The sequence below is a fragment of the Sorex fumeus genome, unplaced genomic scaffold, assembly GCF_029834395.1.
Source record: "Sorex fumeus unplaced genomic scaffold, SorFum_2.1 ptg000048l, whole genome shotgun sequence".
Classification (NCBI taxonomy): domain Eukaryota; kingdom Metazoa; phylum Chordata; class Mammalia; order Eulipotyphla; family Soricidae; genus Sorex; species Sorex fumeus.
This window is the reverse complement of record NW_026606105.1, coordinates 8,657,666-8,673,128: the sequence shown is the minus strand read 5'-3', so window position 1 is coordinate 8,673,128 and position 15,463 is coordinate 8,657,666. Positions and strand designations below refer to the sequence as shown.

The window sequence follows — 15,463 nt, the reverse complement described above, 5'->3', positions numbered from 1 at the left end:
AAGTTCACTTGTATAGTTTAGAAAATTTTGATTCTCAGTAATTAATGACTATAAAAATGAAGTCATTCTTACTATTTTATGGATAATGAGGCATGGGTGGTACTGAGTGGCTGAAACAGGATTTCATATAAGGGATGCATACAGTCTACCACTTCGATACATCCCGTGTTTGATTCTTCAATGAGGTTTTTGATAGACTAAGGAGCCAGAGAGATAGTACAAAACTTGGCTTAAGGCACTTTGCATGACCAAACTTGGTTATGGCCTTAATCATAAACTCAAACCCAAAACTTATAATAATAATGAACTAAAGAGCATAGTGAGTTTTTATTACCGTAGAAAAAAACAAGGTTAACATTTATCCAAAGATTGATTTATTTATTTGTTTTTTGCTTTTTGGGTCATACCCAGCAATGCACAGGGGTTACTCCTGGCTCATGCACTCAGGAATTACTCCTGGCGGTACTCGGGACCATATGGGATGCTGGGGATCAAACCCAGGTTGGCTGCATGCAAGGTAACCGCCCTACCTGCTGTGCTATTGCTCCAGTCCCCAAAAATCTTTTTTACCACCTTTTCAAATGTGTGTGTGGTTTTTTTTTTTTTTAATTTGAAGAAAACAACTGGTGGAATGGAAGATTTTCAAAACTGCCCTCTAACAGACTACTTGGGAGTGTGAATTCTTTGTTCATGTTCTCTAATGTTTTATCAGGAGCCTTTCCATTGCCAGTGACAGAAACCCAGTTGCTTCGGTCAGCTTGTGGGGTGGTGATGTGGATAAGTTGGGATAAGATGTGTTACACTTGAGTTTGTACTGATTTGAGAAGTAATAACTGACTGTCCTTAAAGAAAGGCTGGCAGCCTGAGAAGGTGGAAGAAGCAGCCCCATGGGCTGGCAGCACCCACGCTTCACTAAGGTTGTTTTCCGATAGGGTTTTTTATGGATTTACTAGTAGCATGTGTTAAGAAAGCCCAGCATACAGAAGTGTAAAACAAAGGTTTGGGATTTGTAGTACAAAAGTATTTTTGCCATTAAAAACATGCTTGAAAGGTGTTTTCCTAAAATACACTACACTCCCATCTCCAGGGCCTGCTGGAACAATCCAAGATTTGGGGGTGGGAGGGGGATTGTTGTGGTTTGCTTTGCAGGGGCACTGAGTGACTTTCCCTTCTCTTCCCTGAGAAGAGTAGGCTAAATAAGTGGAGATTTTGTTATCCAATACTCAACTATTCTTGTTTATTTTCATATGTCATGGAACAAATCCAAATAAAGTTCTTTAAGGTAAGTGACTTTAAGATTTGTTGGCTTCCATTTCTATTGATGACCAGTAGTTGTAAAACAAGGTATATAAAACCGGTAAGGTAGATAATAAAAGGTTTAGTGTCGAGCTTGTATTAATTTCTATCAACTTATCATATTCTGGGCAGCATTGTGCTGAATCCTCACATAGATATTGGGAGTTCGTGAAAACCTTTGGAAGGCGCTTGAGCATCAGCTTTGTTGACTTGGTTTTCAATCCTTTTCCTTTGATTTTAATTATAAACAGCTGCTTTGGGATTTTTTTGCTTATGACTTGGGGTGTACTTGTTGGCTTACTCTACGTTTGCAAGTTTGTAACCCAGATTTCTTTGTCCCAAAAATAACCTAGGCTTAAATTTTCTAATATTAGAACAAGATGGCTCGGCAAAGCTGCTAAACTGACTTCAGAAGATTTTATGTGATGCAGGCTTCATTGACACTTTATGAAGTACAAACAGTTTCTGTTTCTAAGGGTCCAGAGAACCGCAAAATGGAGTGAAAGGCAGGACATGTTCGTCACATTTAGAACCAAGTGGACTTGACATTTGGGGACAGTCTCAGGTCTAAAGGAGCAAGAGTTCTTTTTCTTTTTTCTTTTTTTTTTAGTTAGCAGCAGGGGTTCCATATTATGCCTAGAAATCTGTTTCATTAGTGCCTATTCCACTTTTGGGACCACACCCAGTGTACTCGGCTTACTCCTGGCGTTGTACTCAGGACTCACTTCTGGTGGGGCTCAGGGGACCAGATGGGATACCAGGGATTGATCCCTGGTCAGCCATTTGCATGGCAAGCGTCCTACCTTCAGTACTGTCACTCCAGTCCATAAACTATTGATGAGGTGTTTATTTCGTTGCTGGGGTTGGGGTTTTTGTGTGTTTTTTTTATTTTCTATATCCCATCACATTCTTTTGGCTCAGAGTCTCGTTTCTGCTGTAAATCTTAGACTTTTTCTTCAGACCCTTTTCCTTTGTTCTTTTGTTGATATTGTGCTTTCTTTCTCTCCCTGCCCCGCCAAGATAGTTTTATTGAAACTTAGTTAGAAATATTTTGGGGTAGAGATAGAGAAGTGTGTGTTCAAGAGAACACAGGCTTGAAGAACAAGCTGATACTGCTTTTTACTGACTTGTCATTCTGAGTACAATGTGCCTTGAAGTTTTTCTATTTGAATCTATTTCTGCTGGGGCCCTTCCGACCTTTTTGTTTTGTGTTGATTTGTGTTGTTGGGTGAGGGGAGGAGGTTGTTTTTAGGAAGGGCTTTGTCTTTTGGCTTTTAGGGCCACGCACCGCTATACTTAGGAGTTACTCCTGGTTCTGTATTCGAGAATTACTCCTGGCAGTCTCAGGAGACCATATGGAATGCCAGAGACCAAACCCAGGTAGGCCATGTGCAAGGAAAATGCCAAGCCCAGTGATTGTAGCTTTCTACCTCTTGAATCTTGGTGCCAACTCAACTCTGGGAAATTCTTCTCTAGTATTCTTTCATTGGTGGTTCTTCATCAAATTCACCTTCCTGTTCCATGGGGAATCTGAGGACCCTTATATTGTTGTCTTGAACTCATCCCATAGTCTCTGATGTGCTGTTTTTTTCTTCCCAGGCATTTTTCCCATCTCTTGTTTTCTAGAGACTTAACTATATCTCATTTTGGAGCTCACCAATGTTTTCCTCAGCTGCTGTTATTTATTTTGCTCTTCAGACCTTCTATTGAGGTTGTTTTGTGTTGTGGGTTTTTTTTTTGGGGGGGGGCACTGGTTTACAAGCTCATTACTGTTATTAGTAGGGTTTCATACAGAAATATTATAGCAGCACACCAGAGTATCTGCTTCCCTCCACCATTGACCTAGTGTTTCCTCTTTCCCCCCATTCCTTTTCCTGTAGTAAATTTTCTACTAGAGATGTGTTCAGTTTCTGTTGCCTATCAGCTGTTATTATTCCCCTACAGTGATTCTTTATCACTTGCATGAGATCATTCTGTATTCTTTCCTTCTGACTAGCTTCATTCAGCATGATACTTCCCAGATCCGTCCATGTAATAAGCACATCTCATTTTTTATTACAGGCGAATGGTATTCCATTGTGTAGGTGTAATATAGTTACTTTATTCAGTCATCTGTTCTTGGAAACTTGGGTTGTTTTCAGATTTTGGTTATTATGAGTAGTGCTGCAACGAACATAGGGGTCTAGATTTTTTTTCTAAATTGAGTTTTTGGGTACTTGGGGTAGATATCCAGAGTAGGAATTGCTCAGTTCCTGGTTTTTTGAGAAGTGCCATATTATTTTCCCAAAATGGTTATACCAGCTGATATTCCCACGAACAGTGGATGAGAGTCCTCTTTTCCACACATCTGTGCCAGCACTGGTTTTTGTTTTTTGCGATGTGTTTCATCTCACTAGTTGTGAGATGATCTCTCATTGTTTTGATTTGCATTTTCCTGATACAGCACTCCTGATAAATGTTGTAGAACATTTTTCCATAAACCTTTTGGTCATCAGTATGTCTTTTTTGGAGAAAGTTTCTGTTCATCTCTTTCTCCCATTTTTGCTTTTGCTTTTTGTTTTTTATTGCTTTACTTTTATTTTTATTACTATATCATTTTGGAGACTCATAAGTAACATGCTCTATAGTGTACAGTTAGCAAAGTGGTTTCAAGTCTATTCACCCTAAAAAAAGATGTTCTCATGACGTCTTTTTTGCCAAATTTTTTTTTAATTAAAGAACTGTGATTTACAAAATTGTTGATAGTTGAATTTTAGGCACATAACATTTCAACACCAATCCCACCACCAGAGTCGACTTCCCTCCACCCCTATTTTTTAATAGGGTTGTTGTGTTGTTTTGCTTTTGTAGATTTCTTCTACTAGTGCTATTAAGTGTTTTTAATATCACTTCTTAAAAATCTGGCATAACTGGAACATTGTGCATAATTGGTTTATAGAGGTCCCTTTTTATTTTGTAGGTATCTGTGACTTTCAGGGCTACAGTTCTTAGAAAAGAAGGGGCTGAAAGTTTAGTGACTAAACAAATGCTTTGCATTGCATGCATGTTTGATCCTCAAGGACACTATGCCCCTCCCCGCCCCAGCACTGCCAGGAGTGACCCTTTCTCCCCCTCCCTCCCCCCCAAAAATGGTATGCTGGAAGGAGAAGCCATTGGTTATTGAAAATTGAAGGTTCCTTTTTTTCTTTTCTTAGGCCTTGTCTCATTTAGAGCTAAATTAATGTGGGAAAATGAATGTGGTGCTGGGTTAGGATTAGGGGAGAGGAGGTTGGTATATCTTTCTGCACAGCAGCTTCAAGATTGTGGGTGACCTAACCCTTGGATGATCTAACATTTTTCTATGGTCAACTTACCCCAGCCCAGGACTGATAAATTGATGTGGTGAGTGCTCTGGTCTGCCAGTTGAATGCCCTCCAGTTCCATAGTGTTGGCCATGGAGATACCCATTAGAAATAGAATTAGAAATAGAGATACCTGTTCCCTCCTTGAGTTCTTTTTTTTTTTTTTTCTCCTAAATTACAAGCATTTTATTTTATTTTTGCTTTTTTGGGTCACACCCAGCAACGCTCAGGGGTTATTCCTGGATCTGCACTCAGGAATTGCTCCTGGTGGTGCTTGGGGGACCATATGGGATGCCAGGGATCGAACCCAGGTTGGCCACATGCAAGGCAAACACCCTACCCGCTGTGCTGTCACTTCGACATCTTCTCCTTGAGTTCTTTGTTGTGCCAGATGCCTTGATAACTCTTATCCAGCCTATTTACTTTGATGGCATTGGTTAAACAATCTGAATTTGTCTTATTTCCCTGCATCTCCCTGAAGTTTATGCTGTGAAATTAATTGATACCTTCACAAGTTGAACAGCTGCCACCCTCATGAACTACCAGAGTCATTGTCTTGGAGTTATATAAAGTTTCAAATATAAACTTTGTTTGGATCGCATTCTTAAAGAGGAGCAGTGAGCCCCAGAGGTTCTGTGGCAGTCTCATCCCACAGCCCCTTGGCAGTCAGCTTTAGAGCCCACTATTTTTAAAAAATGTTATTATAACACCGTGTTTTACTAAAGTTGTCCATAATAACTGTTATTTCAGCTCTTAAATGTTCCAAAACCAATCCCAGCCATAGTGTGATCTTCAGTGTCCCCAAGTTTCACACCCACCAACCCCAGTTGGCTCCCTGGCAGACACAAACAGATTTAGTTCATATTGCTACAACACAGAGGTAAATGGAATTACCAAATCTTAGATCAATAGTTATTTGTGATCTATCTTAGTTGGCATTACTGAAGTCATTGAGGATCTACTATGCCAGTTAGTGCTAGTTGAGCCTTCTGAGTTATTGTTTAGGTCGTTGAGCTCAGTGGTCGTCTGGGCAACTTACCCATCAGATTTGCTATGATCCTACTAGGCTGACTATGACAGTTTGAGTTGTCACATGGTACAAGATCTATAGATCTGGAGATGTTGGGTAGCTTGGCATGATGAGTTTCATCCGTGGAGCTGGGCCATTTCTAGGTGGAGTGTGCCTGAAGCCTGCAGAAAGGGGAGTTTGCCGCCTCCATTCCCACAAGGCCCCAGAGTTCTCAGCCAGGAGCATTTTGTCTGGAAGATTCAGCAGTATTATATTCTGTTTGGAGACACGGTGCTGAGCCATTTCTCTACCCACACGATGGCAAGTATGGGCAGAGGGTATATTGGGTTTTCTGCGTGTGAGGGGATTCAGCCATTCCCGTTGTGAGAATACTCCAGAGTTGTCAGCCCATAGACTGGTCGCTCCCGGAAAGTTCAGCTGTAGAGCCCGTCCTTATCACCTTCCTGTCTAAGCCATTTGTGCCTGTGTTTCAGTTAGGAATTGTCTGAACCCTTTTTGAAGGAGGGCCCTTACTCCTCATACCATCTGCAAGTTTACTCATGCAGGATAGTGCCCTACAAAATGGGTGGGAGGACTTGGCAATCCAACTAGGGATCCCCATTTTTAGATGTAGAAACTTGATCTAGTGGAGTGAGGCATGCTCTAGGTTAGTATTCATGCCCAGGAGAGGGCACATAATTGATAACATGGAAATCAATTCTCCATAAAGTCAATTAGCTAGTAGTAATGGGGGAGAGTATTTATTCCCCGTTCTAGGTGCTCAGATACAAATGTCATACTCATTTAAGCATTAGCATTTTTGTGTGCACAAGCAATTTTCCATAGAGATCACAATTTTAATACACTGATTTTAATTGTGAAATTATTGTTTGTTTTGAAAGAGTTGGCAATACCACCCTACCTTCTTATCTTAGCACACATTTCAGCCCAATTTTTGTTAGAACTTCTAGGGACTCTAGTCTGCATGCCTGTTCAGGTATATCATTTTTATGAGATTTATCACTTTTTTGGTTACAATTTTTTGTTAGAAATTATAGGCACTCAAGTGTGCATACCCTTGAAGATCTCATTTTATCTGAGATTTATTATTCATATAAATTTAACATGCTTTCTATGTGGGATCCTCAGGTTGCATCCCCATCACGGCCCCTACTAGACATGTCCCCACCAGCAATAAAGACAAGGTCCCATTCCCTCCTTCCATAGGCATACCTTTTCTATCTTAATTTTTGTTTCTCTATTGTCTCACAGGAAAGAGATCACTATGCAGTTAGCCACCTTACTTTCAGGTTGGTTTTGGTTATTTTAAATGTGTAATCTGTTTCTTAATTACCAGTAGCATACAGAAATAAAATCTGGTTCTTAAAATGTGCCACAGATCTGGTAGACAGGTATGCTGATCTTCATTTAATTTGCTGGGGGAAAAAGTAATTTTAATAGATCAATAAGTGATTAAATAGATCATTTAATAAAAAACTTCACACTCATCTAGCAATAAAACTTAGTAATAGAACTTTTTCAATAAACAGATCCTAGTATTTACTTCTATATCTTTTTTTTTAATTTATTTTTTTTATTTTTTTATTTATTGAATCACCTTGGGAAAGGTTACAAAGCTTTCAGGTTTAGGTCTCAGTCATGCAAATATCAAACACATTTCCCTTTACCAATACTTTTTTTTTTTTTACCATGAAGAACCCCAATAAAACCCCACCCTCCACCCCTCCCACTCCCTGTGGGGCAGATGAATTCTAGTTAACACTCTATCTGCTTTGATTAGATTCATTGTTTCAATAAAAGATTCACCACTATTATTTAGAGTTTACCCCCCCCCCCCCCAAATCAGACATGCTGAAAAAGCATTGTGACGTGATTTGCTTTCTACAGCTGGGTTCAAGAATTAAATGTTGGTTTTGGATTTCTGCTATTTTACTTTTTGACCCTGGAAGTATTTATACTGAAAGTCAGATAGTTAAGAAATTGGTTTCTGTGCTCTGGAGTCGTGGCCGTGCTGGAGAGCCGCTATATCTTAAAAAGCAATAATAACCCCATAATTCTGTTATTCTAACAATATATTTAGAAATTTTTATGTAAGTATCCTTTTCAGTTTCATTTTTTTATTTACAAGGCTTAAAGTGTATTCTGAAGTGGAATTACTATTAATTATTGATGAGGTTGATTCATCCAGTCTAAGTTTTGAGATTTGATCTCAAAGTTTAGAAGTGACAGTTTTTGCCTTAATGTTTTAAGCATCAGGGATTGAGGTGCTTACTTGGTAGGATCATCCATTTATTGAATTCTTAAAGGCAGAGAACAAATGAGTCCACCATTGTCCTTTCAGATGTTTCTCGAAGTCTGCTTTATCAGTCATGAAATTTATGTTAAGTAATCACAATGCTTGAACTACTTTTAGATTTGCCCTAATATTGTATCACTGAGAGTAGCGCCATCCAGAGCTCATACAATTGTATTTATGCGAACTGCCACCTAAGTGGTAAGGAAATAAGCTTCTAGACAGATATACAAAATGGTTTCATCATGCTTAGAACCAAGTCCCAGTATAAGATTTTCAAGCATCGCTTGATTTTGCAATGCCTGGTTCCACTACTTGTTAGCATGTTTCTTTTGTTACAAGTTATTCAACTTTACCTCCAAGTTTCCCCATTTTTTAAAAGATGTGATAATCCTTTGAGAGAAATCATGGATCATCTCGTTTGGTCTCTGCCCTTAAGAATTCAATAAATGGATGATCTTAGCAAGTAAGCACCTCAATCCATAATTACTTAACAGGTTATATGATCTGTGACTCAAAAACCAGCAAGGAGGGAAATAGAGAAATAGAGTAATCTGTTTCGAACCTCGAAAACAGATTTAGTGTACAGCTTTCCCTTAACCGTGTGTTCCTTGTTTCTCAGACAACAGAGGAGATAAATCATAAATTCAAACATGTCTAAGGTTTACCCAGAATGGGACGTAGGAAGGAAAGCAAATCACATTCAGTCACCGAAACAGCGACTCAGGTCAAGTCCCAACACCTCTCTCTCTCATTCCCTGCAAGCACCCATGAAGCCCCCAGCAAGCTGCATTTCCTACAAACCTGGAGACCCAAACATAGATGCCCACTCTTCTCCTTTACCCTGGGAGCACACCTTATACTCTGGGTACACCACCAGAGTGATCATGAGACAGAGCTGCCAATGCTGAGGTAATGCCAATAAAGACTCTAGGCAGCACAAATAGGTGCTTCAGCTCCTCCAGCCACTTCTGCCACAGTGCTGACTTGTGGACAGACACCTGGGGTGCCCAGGCCTTAACGGCTCTCCTTCACCTGGTCCCTGTTCCCACTACAACTTTTCCTATTGATTTGGAGGTGGGGGGGTCAGGTGACACCCAGGGGTGCTCAGGAGACCAGAGCAAGTGCCGTGGTAAAACCAGGGTGAGCAGCATGCAAGGCACTTTGACCTCTGCTCGCTCTCTGACTTCACTACGATTCTTAGAGAAAGCTGAGATTTCACTTAATAATCGCTTGCTTTCTATTTGAGTGCTACCCCCAAGACTCCTGTCAGCTCACACTGGATGTCATAATGTCTTCATAGGATATGCATATGCCAAATGTTGGGGGCTGCGTATAAATAAGGGGCATCGGTGCTCTTACCTGTAGGGCCCGTCCTTTGGTCTCAATGGGCAGCGTAAAGGCAGAAATGGCACATACAACACAGACTGATGAGAAAAGACACAGGGCCCCCAGGATGGAGGCACTCATGAGTACCTGTGGACAGGGAGTACCTCGGTTAGTGTGCCCTGGGAACTTCCAAACCCATCTGTACAGCAGTGGGGAGATCATTCACCTCACCAGTCTGCAGATTGCCTGTCCTGACACCTCCCATCCCTCTGTGGGCTAAGGTGGTGTTGGCCTTTTGTGAACGGTGTCGTGAACTAGACCTGACACTGGGATGTCAGCACAGACCTCTCACTTTACCCACCCCTCACAGCTGCAGAGCAAACGAGGCTCCAGTTGAGTGAGGAGATGTTGCTTCTCCCCTCTTCCCAATGCAGACACCTCTTTTCAGTTCTAAAAGGATGAACCAGGAAAAACATCTAAAACAGCTGTAATCTCGCAGTCTCAAAAGATCTTTTCTTTTTTCCACAACATTTTATATAGCACAACAAAAGCTTCACCCATCCATTTATAAAAAAATATTGTGTTTTGGGTCATACCCAGCAGGGCTCAAGAGACTCCTGGCCCTGTGCTCAGAAATCAGGATCCAGGGATCCTATGGGATGCCATGGATCAAACCAGGTCAGCTGCACACAAGGCCGATGCCCTGCCCTCTATACTGTCGCTCAAAACCCGAAAGAAAGAGTTTCTGCCTGCATATATTATAAACACAAGTGTGTATATATAAAAATAAAACCTTTGGCCTGGTTTTACTCACTTTAATACTAGCTAATAGCAAAGCTCTCTGTAGTTACAGAATATTGCAATTTGGAGAGAAGCTTTGAAAACTTAGAAGGAAGACCCATCTCACATTTAGGCCCAAGTGACTGTCCAGCATCCTGTGTCATATACAGTCCAACCCACCATAAGAGTTGCCGCCTCCCCACACAGTAATTAAGTTTGAATATAGATATTCAATAATGAATGGTTGTAGATGACAGACAATAGGCAGATTGGGCGATAGTTGCCAATGTCATGGATGTCTCCCTTCTTGAACAGTAGTACGGTCCTGCTGGTTTTCCATTGGGACGGAACCTTGCATTCAGACAGGTAGCGAGTGAAGAGCCGAGCCAGTGTATTGATGAGTACTGACGGCAGGTTCTTCAGGTGTTCAGGTCTGACCTTGTCTGGGCCGGGTGCTGTTTGTTTCTTTACCGACAAAATGGCGTGTCGGATTTCGGAAGGGAGAACGTTGGGAACGACATACCCATCCTGTGGAATTTGGTATGTCGGCAAGTGGACATGGCTATCGAAGATATTTGAGTAAAAGTCATGGATAATCTTCTCCATTGCCGTTCTGGAGGATGTGATGGATCCATCAGGACATTGGAGGGCAGCCATCTTGGTTTTGTAGTTGGCGAAGGACAGGCGGGCGTTACGAATACTTTTCCCGGCTTCTGCCGCATCTACCAGTACTTCTCTTCTCTCTTTGAGGTCTTCCTTGATCACATCTCTGCACTGCTTTGCGAGCTCGGACATTAGCTTGCGGTTGCCTGAGGCATGCGCCAAACCACGCTGGCGAATTAGCTCAAGAGTTTTCGAAGATAGGCGATTTTTTGTGGCTATCTCTCTCTTGGTGTTCCTCGCACATTCATGGAGGTGCTGAACTAGTTGATCATATTCCTCGTCAATGTTGTCAACAATGGCATCTTCCCATGTTGCTGCAATAGTACCAAAGAGTTCCCAGTTGGTGGTCATTCTGGGAGTTCTCTTTTTGAACTTTGCAGCCCTTTCTCCCCGCTCTGTGAAGTAGAATTTTGCACGAAGGAGACGGTGGTCCGATCCTGTTCGAAATTTTGGGACAACAGCGACATCGGTCAGGCAAAACCGTCGATTGAATATGATGTGGTCTTGGTCGACATGATGAACTCAGACAGTCTCTCACCCTGTTCGTTCCATTCTAGGCCAGGGGTCCCGATGTGAAGTTCTTCAGCTGATCTTCTCGGTCCTATCTTGGCATTAAAATCACCCACAATGATCTTGTAGAAGGTGTGGTCTTCTTTATAGAACTTCTCTAGCTCCATGTAGAACTTCTCGATTTCTCTTTCATCATAATGAGATGTTGGTGCGTAGACAACGAAGATAGAAACTGCAGGCAGTGAGCCACATCTATTCAAATGTAAACATCCGATTGGGGTTGTTAGGCATTCGAATGAATCAATGCTCTTGGCCAAGTTTGTGTTGACAAGGACACCGACGCCTCCAACACCTCTTTTATCGCATGTTCCGAGGAACAATTCTTCTCCAGTGTCGAAAACGGCATGGTGAGATTCGTGCCTTCTTGTCTCGGTCAGACCAATGATGTCGTACTTGATCATTCGCGCTTGTACCATCAGGTCCTCGATGGATGCATCTGATGCTAGCGTATGTGCACTGAAAATACAGACGATCATTTTTGTCTTCCTTCGTTGTGGCAGCCTAGGTCGACCTTGAGATTTTGTCGGCCTCTCCTTTCTCATCCTTCTCAGTGCTGTCATGTCGGTGAAGCCTTCAGGGTCAGGTGAATGAGACCAGTTGTAGTTACTGGTTTTGGCATATCGAATACACAACGGATAGCTTGCCAGGCTCTTCTGTGCAGGTGGAATACTCTCGGTAGCTTGCCAGCATGACAAATGACCTGGCACCTGAGCTGTGCAGGAGGAAGAGAGCGGCTTGGAACGCCTTCAAGAACGTAGAAGAAATAGCTAAGAGGACGAAGAACCTCCGGCTCTGGGCACATCTCTTTGATTCCACTGTTCTTCCTGCATTAACATATGCCTCAGAGACCTGAACCCTACGCAAACAAGATGAGAACGCTATTCAGGTCTCCCAAAGAAGAATAGAAAGAGCTATGCTTGGAATATCACGTTTCACTCAAATGAGAGAAAGAATCCGGAGTTCTGACATCCGTCGACGATCAAGAATCAGGGACGCTGTCTCATTTGCCAAGGTGTCAAAAATCAGATGGGCTGGTCACGTAATGAGATTTAAAGACGACCGTTGGACTAGAGCTGTTACCGACTGGATTCCACGGGATGTCAAAAGACCGCGTGGCCGCCCACCTACCAGATGGCCAGACTTCTTCGTCAAGATCATGAACGATCGGTTTGAGGCCCTTCATGTTTCCGGAGTGAACAGATGCCATTGGGCTACACTAACACACGACAGGGACAAATGGAGACGTTACTGGCGCCCGCTCGAGCAAATCGACGACTAACGGGAAGTTAAGTGATTTTTAAGTGATTCCAAGGAGTGGGACTTAGTAGATCACAGGCCTTGCATATGTGGACCCGAGGCACCACCCCTGAGATAACCACACATACTCACATACTCACTCTGATATTTACTCAATCAAAGATATAAAATAAGAGAAATGACCAGGAAAAAATAGTGACCCAAGAAGCCCATCCTCAGAATTCCTGGTCACAGATAATTCTTCCAGTTCTCCAAAAACAAGACTAAAGAGGCAAAGCATCCATCACCCTTCCAAGAAGTCTCACACACATATAATTCCATGTTGGCATCTGCTTTTCCCAGCTGATTCACATTTCAGAAAAATAGTTTGTCATAATATTTAGTGGATTTATTTTCTGTACACAAAAGAATCAGCCCAGGATGTTTTGAATGCCAGACACTGTAATAGGTGTTTGGAATCTAAAAAAGCAGAAATCTGCACTCATCCATCTCTATCTGTCTGGGACTTAGGAAGAAAAAAATTTTATTTTTTCTTGAGATGGAGCGATAGTGCAGCGGTAGGGCGTTTTCCTTGCACACAGCCAGCCCAGCAGAGCCGGGTTCGATTCTTCCGCCTCTCTCGGAGAACCCGGCAAGCTACCTAGAGTATCTCGCCTGCGCGGCAAAGCCTGGCAAGCTACACGTGACGTATTCAATATGCCAAACACAGTAACAAGAAGTCTCAAAAAAATGGAGACGTTACTGGGCCCGCTCGAACAAAATCAATGAACAACGGGAGGACAATGTTTGTTTGACAGTGTTTGCTATGCCAAATTGAACCAAGCCTCATGCATGGAAAGGGGAAGGAAGATTTTAAATAGGATGACAAACAGGCAGTTACCGGAACAGTAATGTGCAGGGTAATCTGAAGATGCCAGAAGAGGTCCAGAGCAATAGGACAGTGGGTAGGGCCTTGCACACAACCTACCCAGGTTCAAGCCCTGGTATCCCTGAACACTGCCAGGAGTAACCCCTGAGCATCACTAGGAGTGACCCCAAAAAGACAAAAGATACCACAAGAGTGAGTTGGTCTGAAGGAAAGGCACAAGCACAGAATGATCTCATACGTGGGCCATGAAGAAATGGGGTGTAACAAATGCCCAAAGGCACTGGAACCATCCTACGTGTAAGAAGATGCCAAGTGAGATGATTTTGAAAGACTCTCAGGAATCACGGAAGCGATTTTAGCCAGGCTGGAGCGTTCCTGGGAAAGGAACGAGGTCTTTCAGCTGGGAGGAAACAGGCAGTCCAGGGCTGGGCCATGGATGCTACCGGGAGAGTTCTGCGGGGAGGGACTGGTTGAAACCACAGGCCACATGAAATCACAGGCCTGACAATCTCAAGAGATTCGAATGAGAGACCAGATGAGATCCTTTATACTGGCTGTGTGAAAATCAATGTGGGCAAAGGTGCTTGCCAGCTTTTCTACCTAGAAACAAGGGGTTAGGATGTTAGAAGCTCTAATGAAAGATTATCAATCTAGTCACAACACAATGAAAAGTGAAGAAATGAAAGTCATGGAGTACCTACGAATATATAAAGAAAACAAAATTCCAACAAAGGGCTTGAAAGGAACTTAGGTGAATGAAAAGCAAATCTTATTGTTAGCTAAGAAGACAGCTCTAAAGGTGGTGGGGGGTGGGGTGGGGTTCTATGTTTCCTGATTAACTGATCTATTCCATGAACTCACCAAGTCTTACTTGGATTTGGACTAACTAGAGAGCCACAATGTAACCAGATGGTTCCAAAGGATTCTGAGAAGATGGATGAAGTGCAGCCTGTAACAGTTAGTCCTCTAGTCTCGTCAGACTAATGAGAACAGAGACCAAACCAGATAGATCTGTGGGCTGACGAGTAGTGAGGTGACAGACCACATCATTGTAAAATAGAAGCAAATGAACAATTTTGTTTACTTGTTTGGGGGCCACACCCAGCGATGCTCAGGGGTTGTTCCTGACTCTGCCCTCAGGAGTCACTCCTGATGGTGCTCAGGGGACTATACCAGATGCCGGGGACCGAACCCAAGCTGAACACCCTCCCCATAGTGCTCTCGCTCTGGCCTGCAAATGAACAGTTTTAAGCAAGGAGTGAAGATGGGCTTGCCACTTAGGAAATCCCAGAGCTCTCTGCATAAGACCTCAAAATGCTCATCCTGGTAACAGCAGCAGTTAGGGATTTCTGGGTCAGAATCTAGGGTGCAATTTCTTGGAGAAAATCAATAAGGTTGTACACCTAATTGAGCTTCAAGTCAATTGATTTTTGAACTAATTTTCAAAAAAAATTGATTTTTTCACCTAAATCAGTGGGGTTGTTTTGGTTTGGTTTGGTTTTTGGTTTGGGGGCCATACCCAGCTGTACTCAGGGGTTCCTCCAGGCAGTGCCAGGGATCAAACCAGGGTCAGCTGCATGCAAGGCAAGGCTAGCGCCAGCACCATCTCTCCAGCCTCCAAAATCAGTGTTGTAAAAACCAAATTGGAAAATGTCCTGCTCAGCCGTCACCAACCCTTCCTCTGAAAACCTGCACTCCTTCCCCTGGGGTCTTCTGCCTTCTTGCCCAGACAGCTTGGATGGATTCTGCTTCCAGACACCAAAAGATGATGAAGGGGCAGCATGACGTCACCTCAGCCCCCTGACTAGAGTCACCCTATCTGCCTCTGCCTTCCTGAGACAAGGCTCCTACGTGGATGCAGCGGCCAGTCTCCCCACACCCCCATGGGTTCAGCGCCAGTTTCCCCAGGCTAGTACCTGGGCTCATCTACCTGGCTCCGGCCTCCTCCCCTCCTTCATGTTCTCAGCGGTGCCATGTCCTGGCATTACCCACACCCTCTGTATCCTCCCCCAACTATCCCCAGCATCTTCTGGCCC

General features: G+C 42.9%; 1 protein-coding gene across 1 annotated transcript in view; it reads right to left on the bottom strand.

The window, feature by feature from the left end:
- Nucleotides 1-8,124: 8,124 nt before the first annotated feature.
- SVOPL (SVOP like) overlaps nt 8,125-15,463 on the bottom strand; it is a 54,079-nt gene continuing 46,740 nt past the window's right edge. The window contains exons 14-15 of the mRNA XM_056123971.1: nt 9,323-9,436; nt 8,125-8,154 (exon numbers count right to left, since the gene is read on the bottom strand). Coding sequence (XP_055979946.1) covers nt 8,125-8,154; nt 9,323-9,436 — 144 coding nt within the window. The remainder of the gene's footprint in view (nt 8,155-9,322; nt 9,437-15,463) is intronic.